General features: G+C 50.2%; 1 protein-coding gene across 1 annotated transcript; it reads left to right on the top strand.

Annotated features, from left to right (window-relative positions):
• Window positions 1–4,255: 4,255 nt before the first annotated feature.
• FADD (Fas associated via death domain) lies at window positions 4,256–7,701 on the top strand. Its single transcript, XM_084770307.1, has 2 exons — window positions 4,256–4,818; window positions 6,488–7,701. Exons 1-2 carry the CDS (start codon window positions 4,533–4,535, stop codon window positions 6,829–6,831), a joined length of 630 nt encoding a protein of 209 aa, XP_084626433.1. The 5' UTR covers window positions 4,256–4,532; the 3' UTR covers window positions 6,832–7,701.
• Window positions 7,702–13,898: the final 6,197 nt, after the last annotated feature.

Below are 13,898 nucleotides of genomic sequence, written 5' to 3' on the forward strand. Positions count from 1 at the left end.
GCTTTAGAGAGAGCTACAGTCACCCAGCACGCCAGCTAGAAAACCATCTCTTCAGACCAGAACTAGGCGCCCATCATTGGACATCTCTACCATTGCAGGGACTCTGTGGATGGAGCAGAGCAGGGAGGGTCCTGGGTCTGTTTGGTTTGGTTTGGTTTGGTTTGGTTTCTCAAGACGTTGTTTCTCTGTGTAACAGTCCTGGCTGACCTGGAACTAGCTCTGTAGACCATGGTGGCCTTGAACTCACAGAAATCCTCCCACCTCTGCCTCCCAAGTGCTGGGATTAAAGGCATGCACCACCACCACCTGGCTTCTTTTATTTTTCATTGCACGTATATGAGCCTATCCAGACGTGGGTACATGCACCTTAGTGCAGATAGGCCCCTGAAGCTGGAGTTATGGCCTCCTGGTGTGAGTACTGTGGGTTGATCTCAGGTCCCCTGGAAGAGCAGCAAGTGCTCCTAACCACTGAGCCATCTCCACAACTCCCAAATTCTGTGACTTGTACTAGGTACATACGAGTCGTGTCAGGCCACAGGGATGGAGTTTGCTGCCGGTTTCTTCCAAAGGTGGGTCCTGTCCTGATTATAAGGCAGCTCCAGTTGATTTGCTCCATGAGCTCATTTCTTGCTCAGTTTTAAATTTTTCCTACATAAAAGCCCTGGGAATCTGCATTTAAATATCCAGGTATGTCCAGGCCTAGTGGTTCATGCCTGTAAACCCAGCACTCAGCAGGGACATGCTAGGTCTCTGAAGCAGAACACTATGGCTCCTCTGAAGCCTCTGTCCCTTCATGTCCCTTACCAGATGCCATCTTGACTGATGGCCAAGCTGACTCCTAGCCAAGACAGGCACTGCTGGTCTCTTTCTCTTGGTGGCTGCTGCCATCTGCTGGCAATCTGGAAGTCTGCACCCAGGGAGCATAAACCTAGATCCTGGGTGCAAATGCTGCTGCAAGCAGAAACCACATTCCTTGAAGCTCTGTGAGCCATAACTCCCAAGAGAACCCTGTAGACTGAATTCCAGGTTGGTCCAGACACCCCAAGTCCCCAAGACCCAAAGCAGAACTGCAATGCCAGTTCTGCAAAGCAGAACTTGACCTCCGCCCCTTCCTCTTCAGGGCTCTTTAGTTCCTTGGGTGCTCAGGCCCAGATGCGTTCGCTGAGGCAAGCCAGGCAGATCTCCCAATCCAGGGCCTCATCTTCACTGCACCTACAAAGTCATTTTCACACAGCAGGCCTTCAAGGCCGCTGTCTAGGAGCCAGGACTAAGCCTGGGTGTCACAGGTCTGTAATTAAGATATAGACGTCAAGAAGGAGGCTTCCAGATGCTGCTCCTCCCCTTCAGTGGAGGCACCTAAAACAAACAAACAAACAAACAAACAAACACCCCCCCCAAAAAAAAACTGGACATGGCAGACACATGCCTTTGATCCCAACATTCCAGAGGCAGAGTCAGAGGCAGAGGCAGGTGGATCTCTGTAAGTACAGGCCAGCCAGAGATACATAGTGAGACCCGGTCTCTAAACAAACAAAACCCTCAACAACAACAACAACAACAACAACAACAAAACATCCCCAAGGAAAGATTAGGAACCCTGAGAGCTGAGGAAAGCTCCCATCCCAGCATTAGTGGAGCAACAACACAAGCAGAGAGAAAGAAACTTGGACACACAGACAATCCTAAAGAAAGGAAGGCAAGAGTTCTGACCATTGTGAGCACAAACAAGGGGTACGTTTACCTCCGTGAAAACAGTGAGAGATGCTCAAGCCGCCCCCTCCTTCCCTCTCTCCTTCCTTCTTCTCTTCTCTCCTCCCTCCCTTCCTCTGTCTCGCCCTTTGTTTCTTGTCTTCCTTCCTTCCTCCTCCCTTCCTGCCTCCCATCTACTCACCTTTCTTTCTCTTTGTTTCTTTTCTTTGTCTGTTTTGTTTTTTGAAACTGAGTTTCTCTGTGTTGCCCTGGCTGACTGGGAACTCACTCTGGTAGACCAGGCTGGCCTTGAACTCAGGGATCTACCTATCTCTCCCTCCTCAGTGTGCCACCAGAAACAACCCTCTTCCTTTCTTTTTGTGTCTATTGGGATGGCTTCCAGTTCATCTTGGTGTAGGGACCGTCAGCGTTCCTTCCTCCTGAAGGACCAGCTTCTGAAAGCCTTGCTCTCCCCACTGCTGGAGTGGCCAACATGGACTACCATTTGTGCATGGCCAAAGACCAGGGATTGCATGTGCCCTGAGCATTCACAGCCATGAAGTGGGAACCAGGTCTATGTTTCCTCTTCTCTTCTGGACTAGGATGAAGGATGTCCTTGAGAGGTGTGCTCTGGTCTCCACTGCCAGGCAGGCTTCGTCTCCCTCTCCCCTTTATTAGCACAATGAAAAGAAAAATATATGCACTTTATTTCATCAAAATTATTAACTTTTTATTGCAAGATCTTATGAACTGAAACATAGTGCACAAAATGTGTGTGGGGGGGGTCTTTACGGTGCACAAATCTAACATGAAACTGACACCCACAGGAAAAATAAGCTGGGCCTGCAATCCCAGCCTTTGGGAGGTGGAGGCAGGAGGACCAGAAGTTTAAGGTCTTCCTGAGCTGTATGATGGGGAGGGAGGGAGTTCAAGACCAGCCTGAGCTGTATGAGACCTTGTCTCAAAACAAACAAGCATAGAGGGGAAATGATGGACTCGACAAACTCAATACCGCCGGTTCTCCGGGGAACCTCCGGGCTTTCCGAGATGGGTTCCAACTATCGAGGCTTCCAGCTTTCGGGATCGGGAACCTGGCTCTCTGCGTCTGCACGGTGGATCCAGCCACTGCTAGGCTCCCAGCCCTCTCCTCTGTACCAGCCCAATAAATCACCTTCTCTTCCTTCTGCTCCTCTAAGGAGCCCTCCCCACCTGTATGCACAGGAGTGCAGTCCCTTGAGGAGGCCAGCAGGGGTCTCTGGTCCCCTGGAGTTAGAGTAACAGACAGTTGTGAGTACCTAGCAGGAGTGTCTGCACCAAGACCAAGGTCCTCTGGCAAAGCAACAAGCGCTCTTAAGCCCTCCCTGAGCCACCTTTCCAATCCCCATTTGTCTTTCTATACAGCCTCGGTGGGCTATATAGTAATACCCCATCTCAAAAACAAACAAAAAACTAAACTGCACACCTTTTTCTTTCTTTCTTTCTTTCTTTTTTCCTCTGAGACAGGGTTTCTCCATGTAGCCTTGGCTGTCCTGGACTCATTTTGTAGAGCAGCCTGAGCTGGAACTCGCAGTGATGTGCCTGCCTCTGTCTCCCTGAGTGCTGGGATTAAGAGTGTCCTCCATCATGCCTCTGGTGGTCCAGGCTGGCCTTGAACTCAGGGATCTACCTATCTCTCCCTCCCCAGTGTGCCACCAGAAACAGTCCTCTTCCTTTCTTTTTGTGTACACTTTAAAGGGGCGAATTATACATCAAATTAAAGAAATGTAAAGCAACTCTGCTGGGTATGCTGTGCACAGCTGGGTCTCATTAAGCTCATAATGCTCAACCACTCAGCAAGGGTGCCTGGTCAGCGAGCACCAGAAATCCACCTATCAACACCAGAGGTGGGGTTGTCCAGCTTTTCATGTAGTCATCAGGATCTGAACTCGGGTCTCCGTGCTCATGCAGCAGGCACATTGCCCGCTGAACCCCTCGAACAAGCCCCCAACTTTATTTTTAACTCATACACAATAATTGTGTGTAGCTATGGGGAATCGTGTATTAATGAAAGCTCAAATCAGGGCAGTTAGCATCTCCACAGCCTCCAACACACATCAACTTTTTCTGATAATATTCCAGATCATCTCTTGTTTTGATTTTAATATACACGTTAGTGGGCCAGTGAAATGGCTCAGCAGTTCAGAGCACTTTGTTGCTCTTGCCAAAGACCTGACCCATGTGGCTGCTCAGGACCAACTCTAGGGGATCCACACTTTCTTCTGGCCTCCGTGGGGACTGCATGTATGTGGGGCACTTAAACTCCTACAAATGCTCAAACACATAACAAAAACAAATGTTTCTTGAACGTTTTATTTTATATGTGTGGGTATTTTGTCTATGTGTGCCTGCCAGAAGAGGGTGTCAAAGCATACAGGCGGTTGTGAATTGGGCAAGAACAGCCAGTGAGCTTAACCACTGAGCCATCTCTCCAGGCCAGAAGTGAATCAGTTTTTTAAAATCACGGTTGAACGTGATCCGACCTCAGCAGGCATCTCTGCGGTCTGCAGCTGCCCTCCAGCCCCCAACACACTGCACTGCTCTGCAAAAGTAAACCTGGAACCCCAAGATCCCAGACGGCCCACTTTACACTGGTGAGCGATCTGTCCCGCACAGGCGCGGGAACCGTCGCGCGCAAGCGCTGATGGCACCACGGCTACAGCCGCCACCAGCATGGGCAAGGCGGGCACAGCCACGAGCGATGCGCATGCGTGGAATTTGAAGTTCTCGCGAGACGCTAGGCGGGGAAAGTCCGCGGTGATTTCCTGTGTGGAACCGCTGAAGGGACAACCCGGCGTCTAGCTGACATGGACCCGTTCCTGGTGCTGCTGCACTCGCTGTCCGGCAGCCTGTCAAGCAACGATCTGATGGAGCTCAAGTTCCTGTGCCGCGAGCGCGTGGGCAAACGAAAGCTGGAGCGCGTGCAGAGTGGCCTGGACCTGTTCTCGGTGCTGCTGGAGCAGAACGACCTGGAGCGCTCGCACACGGGGCTGCTCCGCGAGTTGCTGGCTTCGCTACGCAGACACGACCTACTGCAACGCCTGGACGAGTTTGAGGCGGGGGTGGCGGCTGCCGCCGCGCCGGGGGAGGCAGGTGGGCTGGCGGGCGGGAGGAGGGCGGGAGGTAGATGGAGGTTCGGGGGCGGGGAATGGGTGGGGAGGCCTGGCCTTGGTGTTTCTTTGCTTGCCCCTACTCGGAAGGGCTCTAGGGCACGCCCACTTTTCGGACAGGCTACCCGGAACTTGGGAGGCTGTTCGCCTGTCTTGCCTGTTATGCCGGGCTTGAACCCAGGTGTTCTACCACTTGCCCAGCCACAAGTTTAAGTCACCTCCGCCCTGCAGTGCTTGGCTCCCCACTCTCCTGATAAATCGGAAAACTCAGCTAAGAAACGGCTGTGGCTAAGGCACCCCAGCCCTAATGAGGGTAGAGATGAAGAGTGAGCAGAGGTCAAGTGTGTGCCTGCTGCTCGTTATCATTTCTGTGTGGGAGTGTCTTTGTCCAAGCAGTGTGCTTCCTGGCCAAAATAGAACTGTGCTGCTGCTGACTTCCCTGGTCCAGAGGGCAGTGTCTGGTTATCCGCTGTTATTTCCGTTTTGCAGTAGAAAGGAGGGCACTGTGGCTTCCCATAATGTGTGTGGATAGCAGCCACAGCTGAGCCGCACCAGTCTGGCCTTGGGACAAGTTAAGCAAATGTTAAACTCTTTATCACTGTGACAGATACCAGAGAAGCCATTTATAAGGGGCAAAGGTTTATTTAGTTCCTGGTTGGCTGGCTCTTAGGTCTGTAGCAAGGCAGGAAATCAACTCAGCTTGAGGGCATGATCAAGCAAAGCTAATTACCTCATGGATGCCAGGCCAGTAGCAATATGACAGGAAGGAGCTTGGGACAAAATTCGTTCCCCCAGCAGTACAGCCTTAGTACTTCTTCTGAGGAGGCTCTGCCTCTGAAGGTGTCTACCACCTCCTAGTAACACCATCCAATTAAGACTCAGTGGGCTGATCCACCACTGAGGGACTAAGCATTCCTCATAGAGCCTTTGGGAAGACACATTATAGCATGACTGTAAAGGTGGCTATAGTCAAAAGCTGGGAAATCTAAAATGCTGACAAAATCAGACCCCCAGTACTGCCACTACAGATTGTTACAGTTTGTTTCAGACATAGTACTGTTTGAAACAGATTGTTTCCTCTGCCAGTGTGTTTAAGATACACAAGAAGATGGGTTGTGCACTCCCATCTCCAGGGCATGTATGTGTTTGTTATTATTGCTTCAGGAATCCAGTAAGGTTTCTCAGCCACTGCCCGGGGCTCCCTGCACCACTTAAGTCAACTCCTTCCATCTTACCTGTGCCTGACAGGAGCTCAGTTAGGAGTGTGGCAGGGATGGTCCTTTCATGGTCCCCAATCAAACTAGCAGAGGTCACAATGTAGGATGAGACGAATGTAGCCTTGGGGACTTTGGCCAACCCACTATTTGAGGGGCTTGTTACAGCAGCCCTATTTTTCCCCTCTGACTCTCCAGCCCCTTCTCAGTTTCCACTGTTCTAAGCTGTAGCTTGCTGTGGTCCATTCTGAGGGAGGGGCTGGGCAGATTAGGAAGCCACTCTTGACTAGCGCCGGGGCTCCTGAGTGTCCACGCTTGTACCAGGCCTGCCTAACTTTAGTGGTGTTGCTTTTAAACTGTTCAGGTCCACACTTGGTGGCCCATGATGAGACTTCCCCCAGCTCCTCAGTTAAGTCATGCTTCCGTTTTCCCTCCTAGATCTGCGGGTGGCATTTGACATCATTTGTGACAATGTGGGGAGAGACTGGAAAAGACTAGCCCGCCAGCTCAAACTGTCTGAGGCCAAGATTTATGGGATTGAGGAGAGGTACCCTCGAAGCCTGAGCGAGCAAGTAAGAGAGAGTCTGAGGGTCTGGAAGAATGCTGAGAGGCAGCAAGCCACAGTGGCTAGGCTGGTAAAAGCACTGCGGGCCTGCCAGCTGAACCTTGTGGCTGACCTAGTAGAAGAAGCAGCAGCGAAGGCCGAGGGATCTGTGAAGGAGAGCGAGGATGTGTCCCGGATGCTGTGGGACTTATCTGTGTCTTCCTCAGAAGCACCCTGACCTCCTCTCAGGAGTCACTGTGGACTCGATACATACTATCATGTAGCACCATGTGCCTGTTGTGCTCCATGCCAAGAAGACCTTGCTGATCCAGCCTGGAGCTCCCCTCACACAGCTTGAACCAGCTCCTGAAGTAAAGCTGTATCTCTGGAGCCCTGCTCCCTGGGCTTTGGGGACACATGGTGTTCTCCACCACTGCTCCTTCCCCCAGAGAGGTCTCTCGCCTTGCAAGGAGGAAGTTGGAGCTAATGGCACATGCGCTGGCTACAGTTTGAGAGACTTCCTGTTGTTTCTTGGGGGAAGACACCAACTAAGTTCAGAGCACTTGGCTGTCCCATGGTTGGCCAAGAGGACATCTGCCCCATTTCAATGGAGGCCATCAGAGAGCAGCTTCTGACCCTTAAACAAGTGGTACTTGTAGGAGCCTGGCACATGAGCTCCTGCAAGGACTGATTCTAAAGTCCACTATCTACCAAAACTGCAGCCTCTGTGAAGGACTGTGGTTTAAAGTGCAGCCTCCTGCTTCCACCATGATCTTTAAGCAAGTATCCTGGGCCTAAATGTAGTGCCTCACTCTGAAATCACTTGAGGGTTGAGAACTGCTGTGCTTCACAGCAGCTGGCCTAAAATGAGAGCTGCTCACAAAAGCAAGTGCCTTTACCTGGAGAGAATCTGTGTCACCAAGAATTTCCATTCTATTAAGGACCCTTCTAATCTCAGAAGTCCCACCAAGCTGACTACAGTGTCCTTACAGCCCTAGGTGCTGGTTGTGGAGGGGCAGTGGAGTTTCCTGGTTCGCTTCACACCAGCAGGGGGCCCCAACTACCACACTTATGGCCCAATAAACTGTTCCTTGCCCCAGCTTTCCAACCTTTGGCTGGGCGTGGTTGTACGTACACCTTTGATCCTATCATGCAGGAAGGTAGAAGCAGGTGGATCTCTGTGATCTGTGAGTTCGAGGACAGCCCAGCCCACATAGCAAGCTACAGGCCAGCTGAGACTAAGTAGAAAGACCCTTTCTCAAATAAAAGTATATCTATCTGGAGGAGAGAATCCTAGTCACAGGGTTCGCCTGACAGTGAGCCCAGGGCCTGTGCTCAAACATTGATCAAATATTTCCTGACACTGAGGTTCTGTGCCCCTCGTTTCCTCCTCTCTGCTCTACCAACCCACCGGACAGCTGACCCCTCAGCACACTTAGTCCCTACACTCCTGCATTCCTTGGGTTGCACTCTTTCCAGCCTCAAGCCTCTCATGCTTTTCAGCCCAGCATCTATCTATCTTCCTTTTCTGCCATGCGCATACTCTTAGCTGTTGAGGTCTCCTGACCACTCTGGGAATTTAGTTTGGGGCCCTAGAATATAAGCATAGGCCTATCCAAGGTCTCTGGTTAGTGTTTGCTGTGGTCCTCTCTAGCCCCACCCCCATGTTGAGGGATTTTGGGTTCTTTTTTGTTTGTTTTTTGAGACAGGGTGTCTCTGTGTAGCCTTGGCTGTCCCAGACTCACTTTGTAGACCAAGCTGGCCTCAAACTCGCAGTGATCCACCTGCCTCTGCCTCCAAGTGCTGGGATTAAAGGCGTGTGTCACCACGCCCAGTGGGATTTTGTTTTGAGACAGGGTTTCATGTAACCCAAATATAACTTAGGTTGGCCTTCAGCTCCTTTCTCATCCTGCCTCTGCTTCTCAAGTGTTGTGATCACCAGTGTGGCAGCCTCACCCAGGCCCAAGTCTTTAGAGCCCACACTCTGCTCTAGGAAGCCTGGGCAGCGCTACTGAGACTCTTGCTGATGCCTTTCAAGTGCCCTGTTGCAAGTCACAGTTCGATGGACTTAGATGTTACATATATATATGTAGCTCAGGAATCTAAAGTGGCTCTTCAGAGTTCAGAAATGAGCAAGCCTCGGGAGGCAGAGGCAGGCAGATTGCTGTGAGTTCGAGGCTAGCCTGATCTACAAAGTGAGTCTAGGACAAGCAAGGCTACACAGAGAAACCCTGTCTCAAAAAACCAAAAAAAGAAAAGAAAAAAAGAAATGAGCAAATCTTCTAGATTTAAGCAAATGTTCCATGGCCTTTGGAGCCTCTTCACTGTGCCACTTGCTGCATTCCCCTCTTCAAGTGGAGTTTAGTACTGGGTCTCAGAGTTCCTGCTATTGCGGAGCCTTTTGGCCACCAGAGGAATTTATCCTTTTGTACAGAGTCCTTTTAGCCATGTGGAAGGGTTAAAATATGTACATCATCTGGGTCAGCACCCCACAAATTTCTGCATCTCCCAAGCTTGTGTCCAGTTTTTCCCTGGACACCTCAACACAAATTCCCCATCCCTCTGCTATTAATGGCCATTGAGAGCCCTGCACTTCACAGGTGGCTCTCCTGTCCACCTTGCCTGTCTTTAATTCCAGCTCCCACCATAGCCTTGGATCCTGCCCATCCCCCACAAAGGGCTGGAACCACAGCAGGCCTGTTCCTAGAAGCCAGCGCCCTACATATTTTTAGCTTCCTATTTTTGAATTCCACAATCATTTCTGAGTCATTCAGCTGACTGCCCTCTGGTCACAAGGCCCTAGTGTGGACTGCATTTCAAACCAGACAGTAGAACATGCTGTGATGGAATGTATGGCGTTTTCACATAGACCATGGCCCTCTAGTAGCTGACGGAAAGGCAGTACTGGTTTGCTGGAAGATGTGGGCGAGGGAGCTCGCAGGATCTTGAGTCATGTGCTGAATGGAGGCTGGCCTGAGGGATATCTGTCCCCCACGGGACTTGTCTTCAGGGCTTTGCTGCACCAAAGCCAAGTGATAGGGCTGAAGGTTTTTCTGTTTTGTTTTTTGGTGTGGCCAGAACTGGACAGTATGGTGGGCATGCATGTGGAGGTCCATGGCTCCCAGATTCCTAAACAAGAGTTTAGGACTGTAGAGATGAGGCATAGTCCCTGTCTATCAAAGTAAGATGAGCATGCTGGCTCACAGCTGTAGCCTCAACACTGGAGGCTCAGACTGGAGGACCACTGCATTTTAAAGCCATCCTGGACTAAGCAGACCTTATCTGAAACAAAAAGAGCCTGTAATCCCAGCAAATGTATCAGTTCAAGGCATTGTCTCAATGAGTCCAAGTCCAGTCTAAACCATGTGAGAATCTATCTCAACAAAAATGCACCAGCCCCACTGCCAAAACCCCACACTACATATTCAGGACTTGTGTAGAGCAGAGGACAGTCCCTGTGCTAAGTGGTGGCTGCAGCGGGTCAACTTCAACACCTCAAGTCCCTAAACTCAGTGATGCAGTTAGACGAGGCTGTTTGTTTTCCCAGGTGATCAATACATACCTAATTACATTGCTAGTTTGAATTCTGTTTGGCAGGCTTCTTGTTTATTGGTGGTCACGAGGTCTAGGAGATGAATCTATCCGGTTTCACATGTGGCAGAGGCTCAGTGATAGTGAAAAGATGGGACAGTGGCACTGTTTGTAATGGTGTCCTGGTTGGAGGCATCAGGACTAAACCAGTGCCCTCAAGTGAGGTCAGCACACATCTATCCCAGTCCTCTCCCCTCCTCACAGCTGAGGCCCCGTTCATACAATTGATGGCAGCTAAAACTGCCCGCAGCTTGACTAGACCCCAGGCTGACCTGTGTCCCTGAGGGGCCAATTCAGGCCCATCCCAGCATCTTCTAAGTCTTCTAAAGTACAGTGAAAACGAGAGGCCCGTGCATGTGTCCTCTGGCTTTCCCACCAGATGGGAAAGGCACATGCAAAGAGGCTGAGGTTTCTTTTCACCAGAGGGTCAGCTTGGGCAGGGACAGTCATCCTCTGGGGCCAAGCTCATCCATAGTCCCCTACAGCTCTGGCCTGGGACCCACTTGCCATATTACCTCAAGCCCCTTGGGGCAAATCAATGGCTGCTTGTGCACACTCATGCTATAACAGGCTCCAGACCTTAGCACAACTGGGGCCATGATGGAATACCATTCAGGCCATAAAACTCAGGACATAAACACTACTGCCAAAATGAAAACAAAGACCTAATCTGTTAAAGTCCACAGTTCTGGGAAAGTTTCTAAATATACTAACCTTGCTCTTTGGCTTCTGTAGTTCAGCTGACTAGCTGTTCTTGTTAACTGAAGTCTATCAACCCAGGATAGAGTTTTTGTGGCTAAAAGCTCACCCTGAAAAAGGCTCAGGGCTACTCTGGGGTCCCAAGCACCCAGAGTAATCACTGGCTGGGTAATAAAAACTTCCTATTGGCATAAACCACTGTCTATGTAGTCTTCTCTGGTAGGTACCTCACAGCAGTGCTTTCCAGATGCTCTAGGCTGTGTGCTTCATTCATTCTCAGGAGTGTGCTCACTGCTTAGGCACTGCTTGCCCTCGAGCCTGGGACCCACCACCTAGCAGTCTCAGTTTCCTGTTGCCAAGGCCCACCCTCTCAGGACTGCTGTGTCACTGAGGAGGTGTACAGTTTAAGACTGCAGACAAGCCAATTGCAATGTGTATAATCCCAGCACTCAGGAGGCTGAAACAGAAGAATCTAGTCCAGCCTGGGGTGTGTGGTGAGATCCTGTGTGTGACTCACACCTGGTAGGCTGAGACATGAGAACTGATACAAGTTCAAAGCCAGAAAGACACCCCTCCCCCGAAGAAAAAAACAAACCTAAATAATACCTAGTTGCCAAGTAATTAAGGGCTTGGGTGTAGCTCTTGACTGAGCTTGCGTAGCATGCACAAAGCCCCAGGTTATAGTCCCAGCACCACATAAATCAGGCATGGCTTCTCAGTGGCCACAGACCACTTCACCTGGCAGCCTGCATTGAGGGAGCATGCTGAGACCATGCCAGCTCCAGAGGACCACTATACAGAAGCCATGCGCCTCCTGGGAGGCCTTGCTGCAGGGACAACACCTAGTCCAAGCCTGGATGAACCCTGACTGACTGGCCATCTTCAATCCTTGGAACTCAGTGGGAAGTCAGTAGCTGGAAACTGCTATGAGTCGTGTGGATAAAATGCTTTATTTGCAATTACACCTCTCCAGAGCACCCTTCTTTGCTGCTTCCTGGTGTTGTAACACTAGCTCAGTAAAAGACTGTTCCCAAGCAGCAGAGGCAGGAGCAGCCACTGCTCCACAGCAGCAATGTTAGCAGCAGGAGGCCCAGGCAAGAAACTGGTCACTGCAGGTTCCTGGGAGCTGCCAGCCCCTGAGGGATGTGGGCCCCCAGAGGTCAGGAGCTATGTAGCATGGCTGCCACAGGTGCTACTGTTGCTGGCTATAACCCTGTAACCTGTGCCTCTAGGAGGGGGCATGTTCAACTTGCATCCACAGGGCACATACTAAAATTCATTACTCCATATATGGGCATTTCTGCCACAGTACAGGTGAAGGTCAGGGGACAACTTGGTGGAACAGTTTGGTTTTTTTTTTGGAGGGGGTTGTTGTTTGTTTGTTTGTTTGTTTTCCCCCATCTTTTTGTATGCTCTGGGCAAAGTACTCAAGTTGCTAGACTTGCACAGCAAGCACCTTTACCTGCTGAACCATCTCACCTGCCCTGAAGGGGTTTTTGGTAACTTGATTACAATTCTGCAGTGAATTTTGGAGATAACGTCTTCCCTGGATGTCTGCAGGTTAGACGCCCCACCCCAAGCCATCAGTCTATGTCTCTGAGTCCTGTAGTCATCTCTGTCTGGTCCCCAGGCCTTGGAGCTATAGGCCTGTGTCTGGTAGCACTGTCCTAGCCTTCTGCCCTCTGGACCCAGGACTACCAACATCAAAAGGGCTGCCCCTACCTCCTGTTACCTAGCTGGTACATCTGGTGCAGAAGTTGTGTGTGTGTGTGTGCCTTTCAAATACCTCTCTAATTTCAAGCTGGGCTACATGGAGCAAGAGGGGAGTTAGTCAGTGAGAAATAGCCAGGATGGCTATGGGGACAACGGTGGGAGGAAGGCTTGCGTAGTGCCAGGGATAGCATCAGGGAATTAATCTGGAGCCTTACAGCCTTGGCACAGGGGAGGAGGCACAGAAGGGATGCTGAGCCGATGGTCTTGGGGTTTATAAAGAAGCAGGCTGAGCAAGCTAGTAAGGAGCAGCCCCTCCATGGCCTCTGTGTCAGCTCCTGCCTCCAGGTTCCTGCCCTGCTTCAGTTCCTGTCCTGACTTCCTATAGTGGATGAACTATGATCTGGAAGCATAAGGTGAATAAACCCTTGTAGATGCTACTTTTTAACTCTATTTTATTTGAGGTTCCTTAAGCCTTAGATTAAAGCAAAAACATGTTTATGTTGTAAAACTGAGAAAACAAAACTTCTACTACAAACCCTTTCCTCTCCAACTTATTTTTTGGTCATGGTGTTTCATCATAGCAATAGTAACCCTGACTAAGACACACCATGTCTCAAGGGGAAAAAAGAAAAAGAAACTTTTTATAAGTAAAACAAAGAGAAATGAATGACTTCTGGTGCTTAACTCACTTTTTCCATGTTATTATTTTTTAAGGTTGTTATTACATTTTATTTATTTGTAGGGGAGCATTGATGCATGATATATGTGTGGAGGTCAGAGGGCAACGTGGCAAGAGTTGTTTCTCCCCTTCCACCTTGTGGGTTCCAGGGATTGAACTTGGGGTTTCAGGGTTGGCTGCAAGTGCCCTTACCTATTAGGCCACCCCCTGGCCCTCTTTCCTGCCTTGGGAAAGTGTCACCTGCTATTAAGATGGGTCTTCCACATCCATTAATGTAATCAAGATAATTACACAGGCTGCTTAAAGCTCCATCTCCTGGGTGATCTGGATTCTGTCAAGTTGACAGTTCACATTAACCATCACACTTGGGTTTCATAAAATTAGCAGAAGCTCTCTAGGAGGCAAACAGTTCCGTTGTAGGAAACAGTGATGGGAAAGGCCAGGAGGAGTGAAATTAGAGGAGCGATCTGGCCTCAGGCAGGGGATTGAGAGTTGAAGACCAGCCTAGGCTACATAGTCAGACTCTGTATCCAAACTACCACCCCCATTATGCATACCCCACCAAACAAGGAAGAGCTGTGTGTTAGCATATACCAGTGACCAGGAGGTGAAGGCAGGAAGAT

This window comes from Acomys minous, assembly GCF_964271855.1.
Source record: "Acomys minous genome assembly, chromosome: 2".
Lineage (NCBI taxonomy): Eukaryota > Metazoa > Chordata > Mammalia > Rodentia > Muridae > Acomys > Acomys minous.

Excerpts from the sequence above, each read along its gene's own strand:
- FADD (XM_084770307.1), top strand. The coding sequence starts at position 4,533 with ATGGACCCGTTCCTGGTGCTGCTGCACTCGCTGTCCGGCAGCCTGTCA. Across the intron at positions 4,819-6,487 it reads CGCCGCGCCGGGGGAGGCAG|ATCTGCGGGTGGCATTTGAC; the intron begins GTGGGCTGGCGG and ends TTTCCCTCCTAG.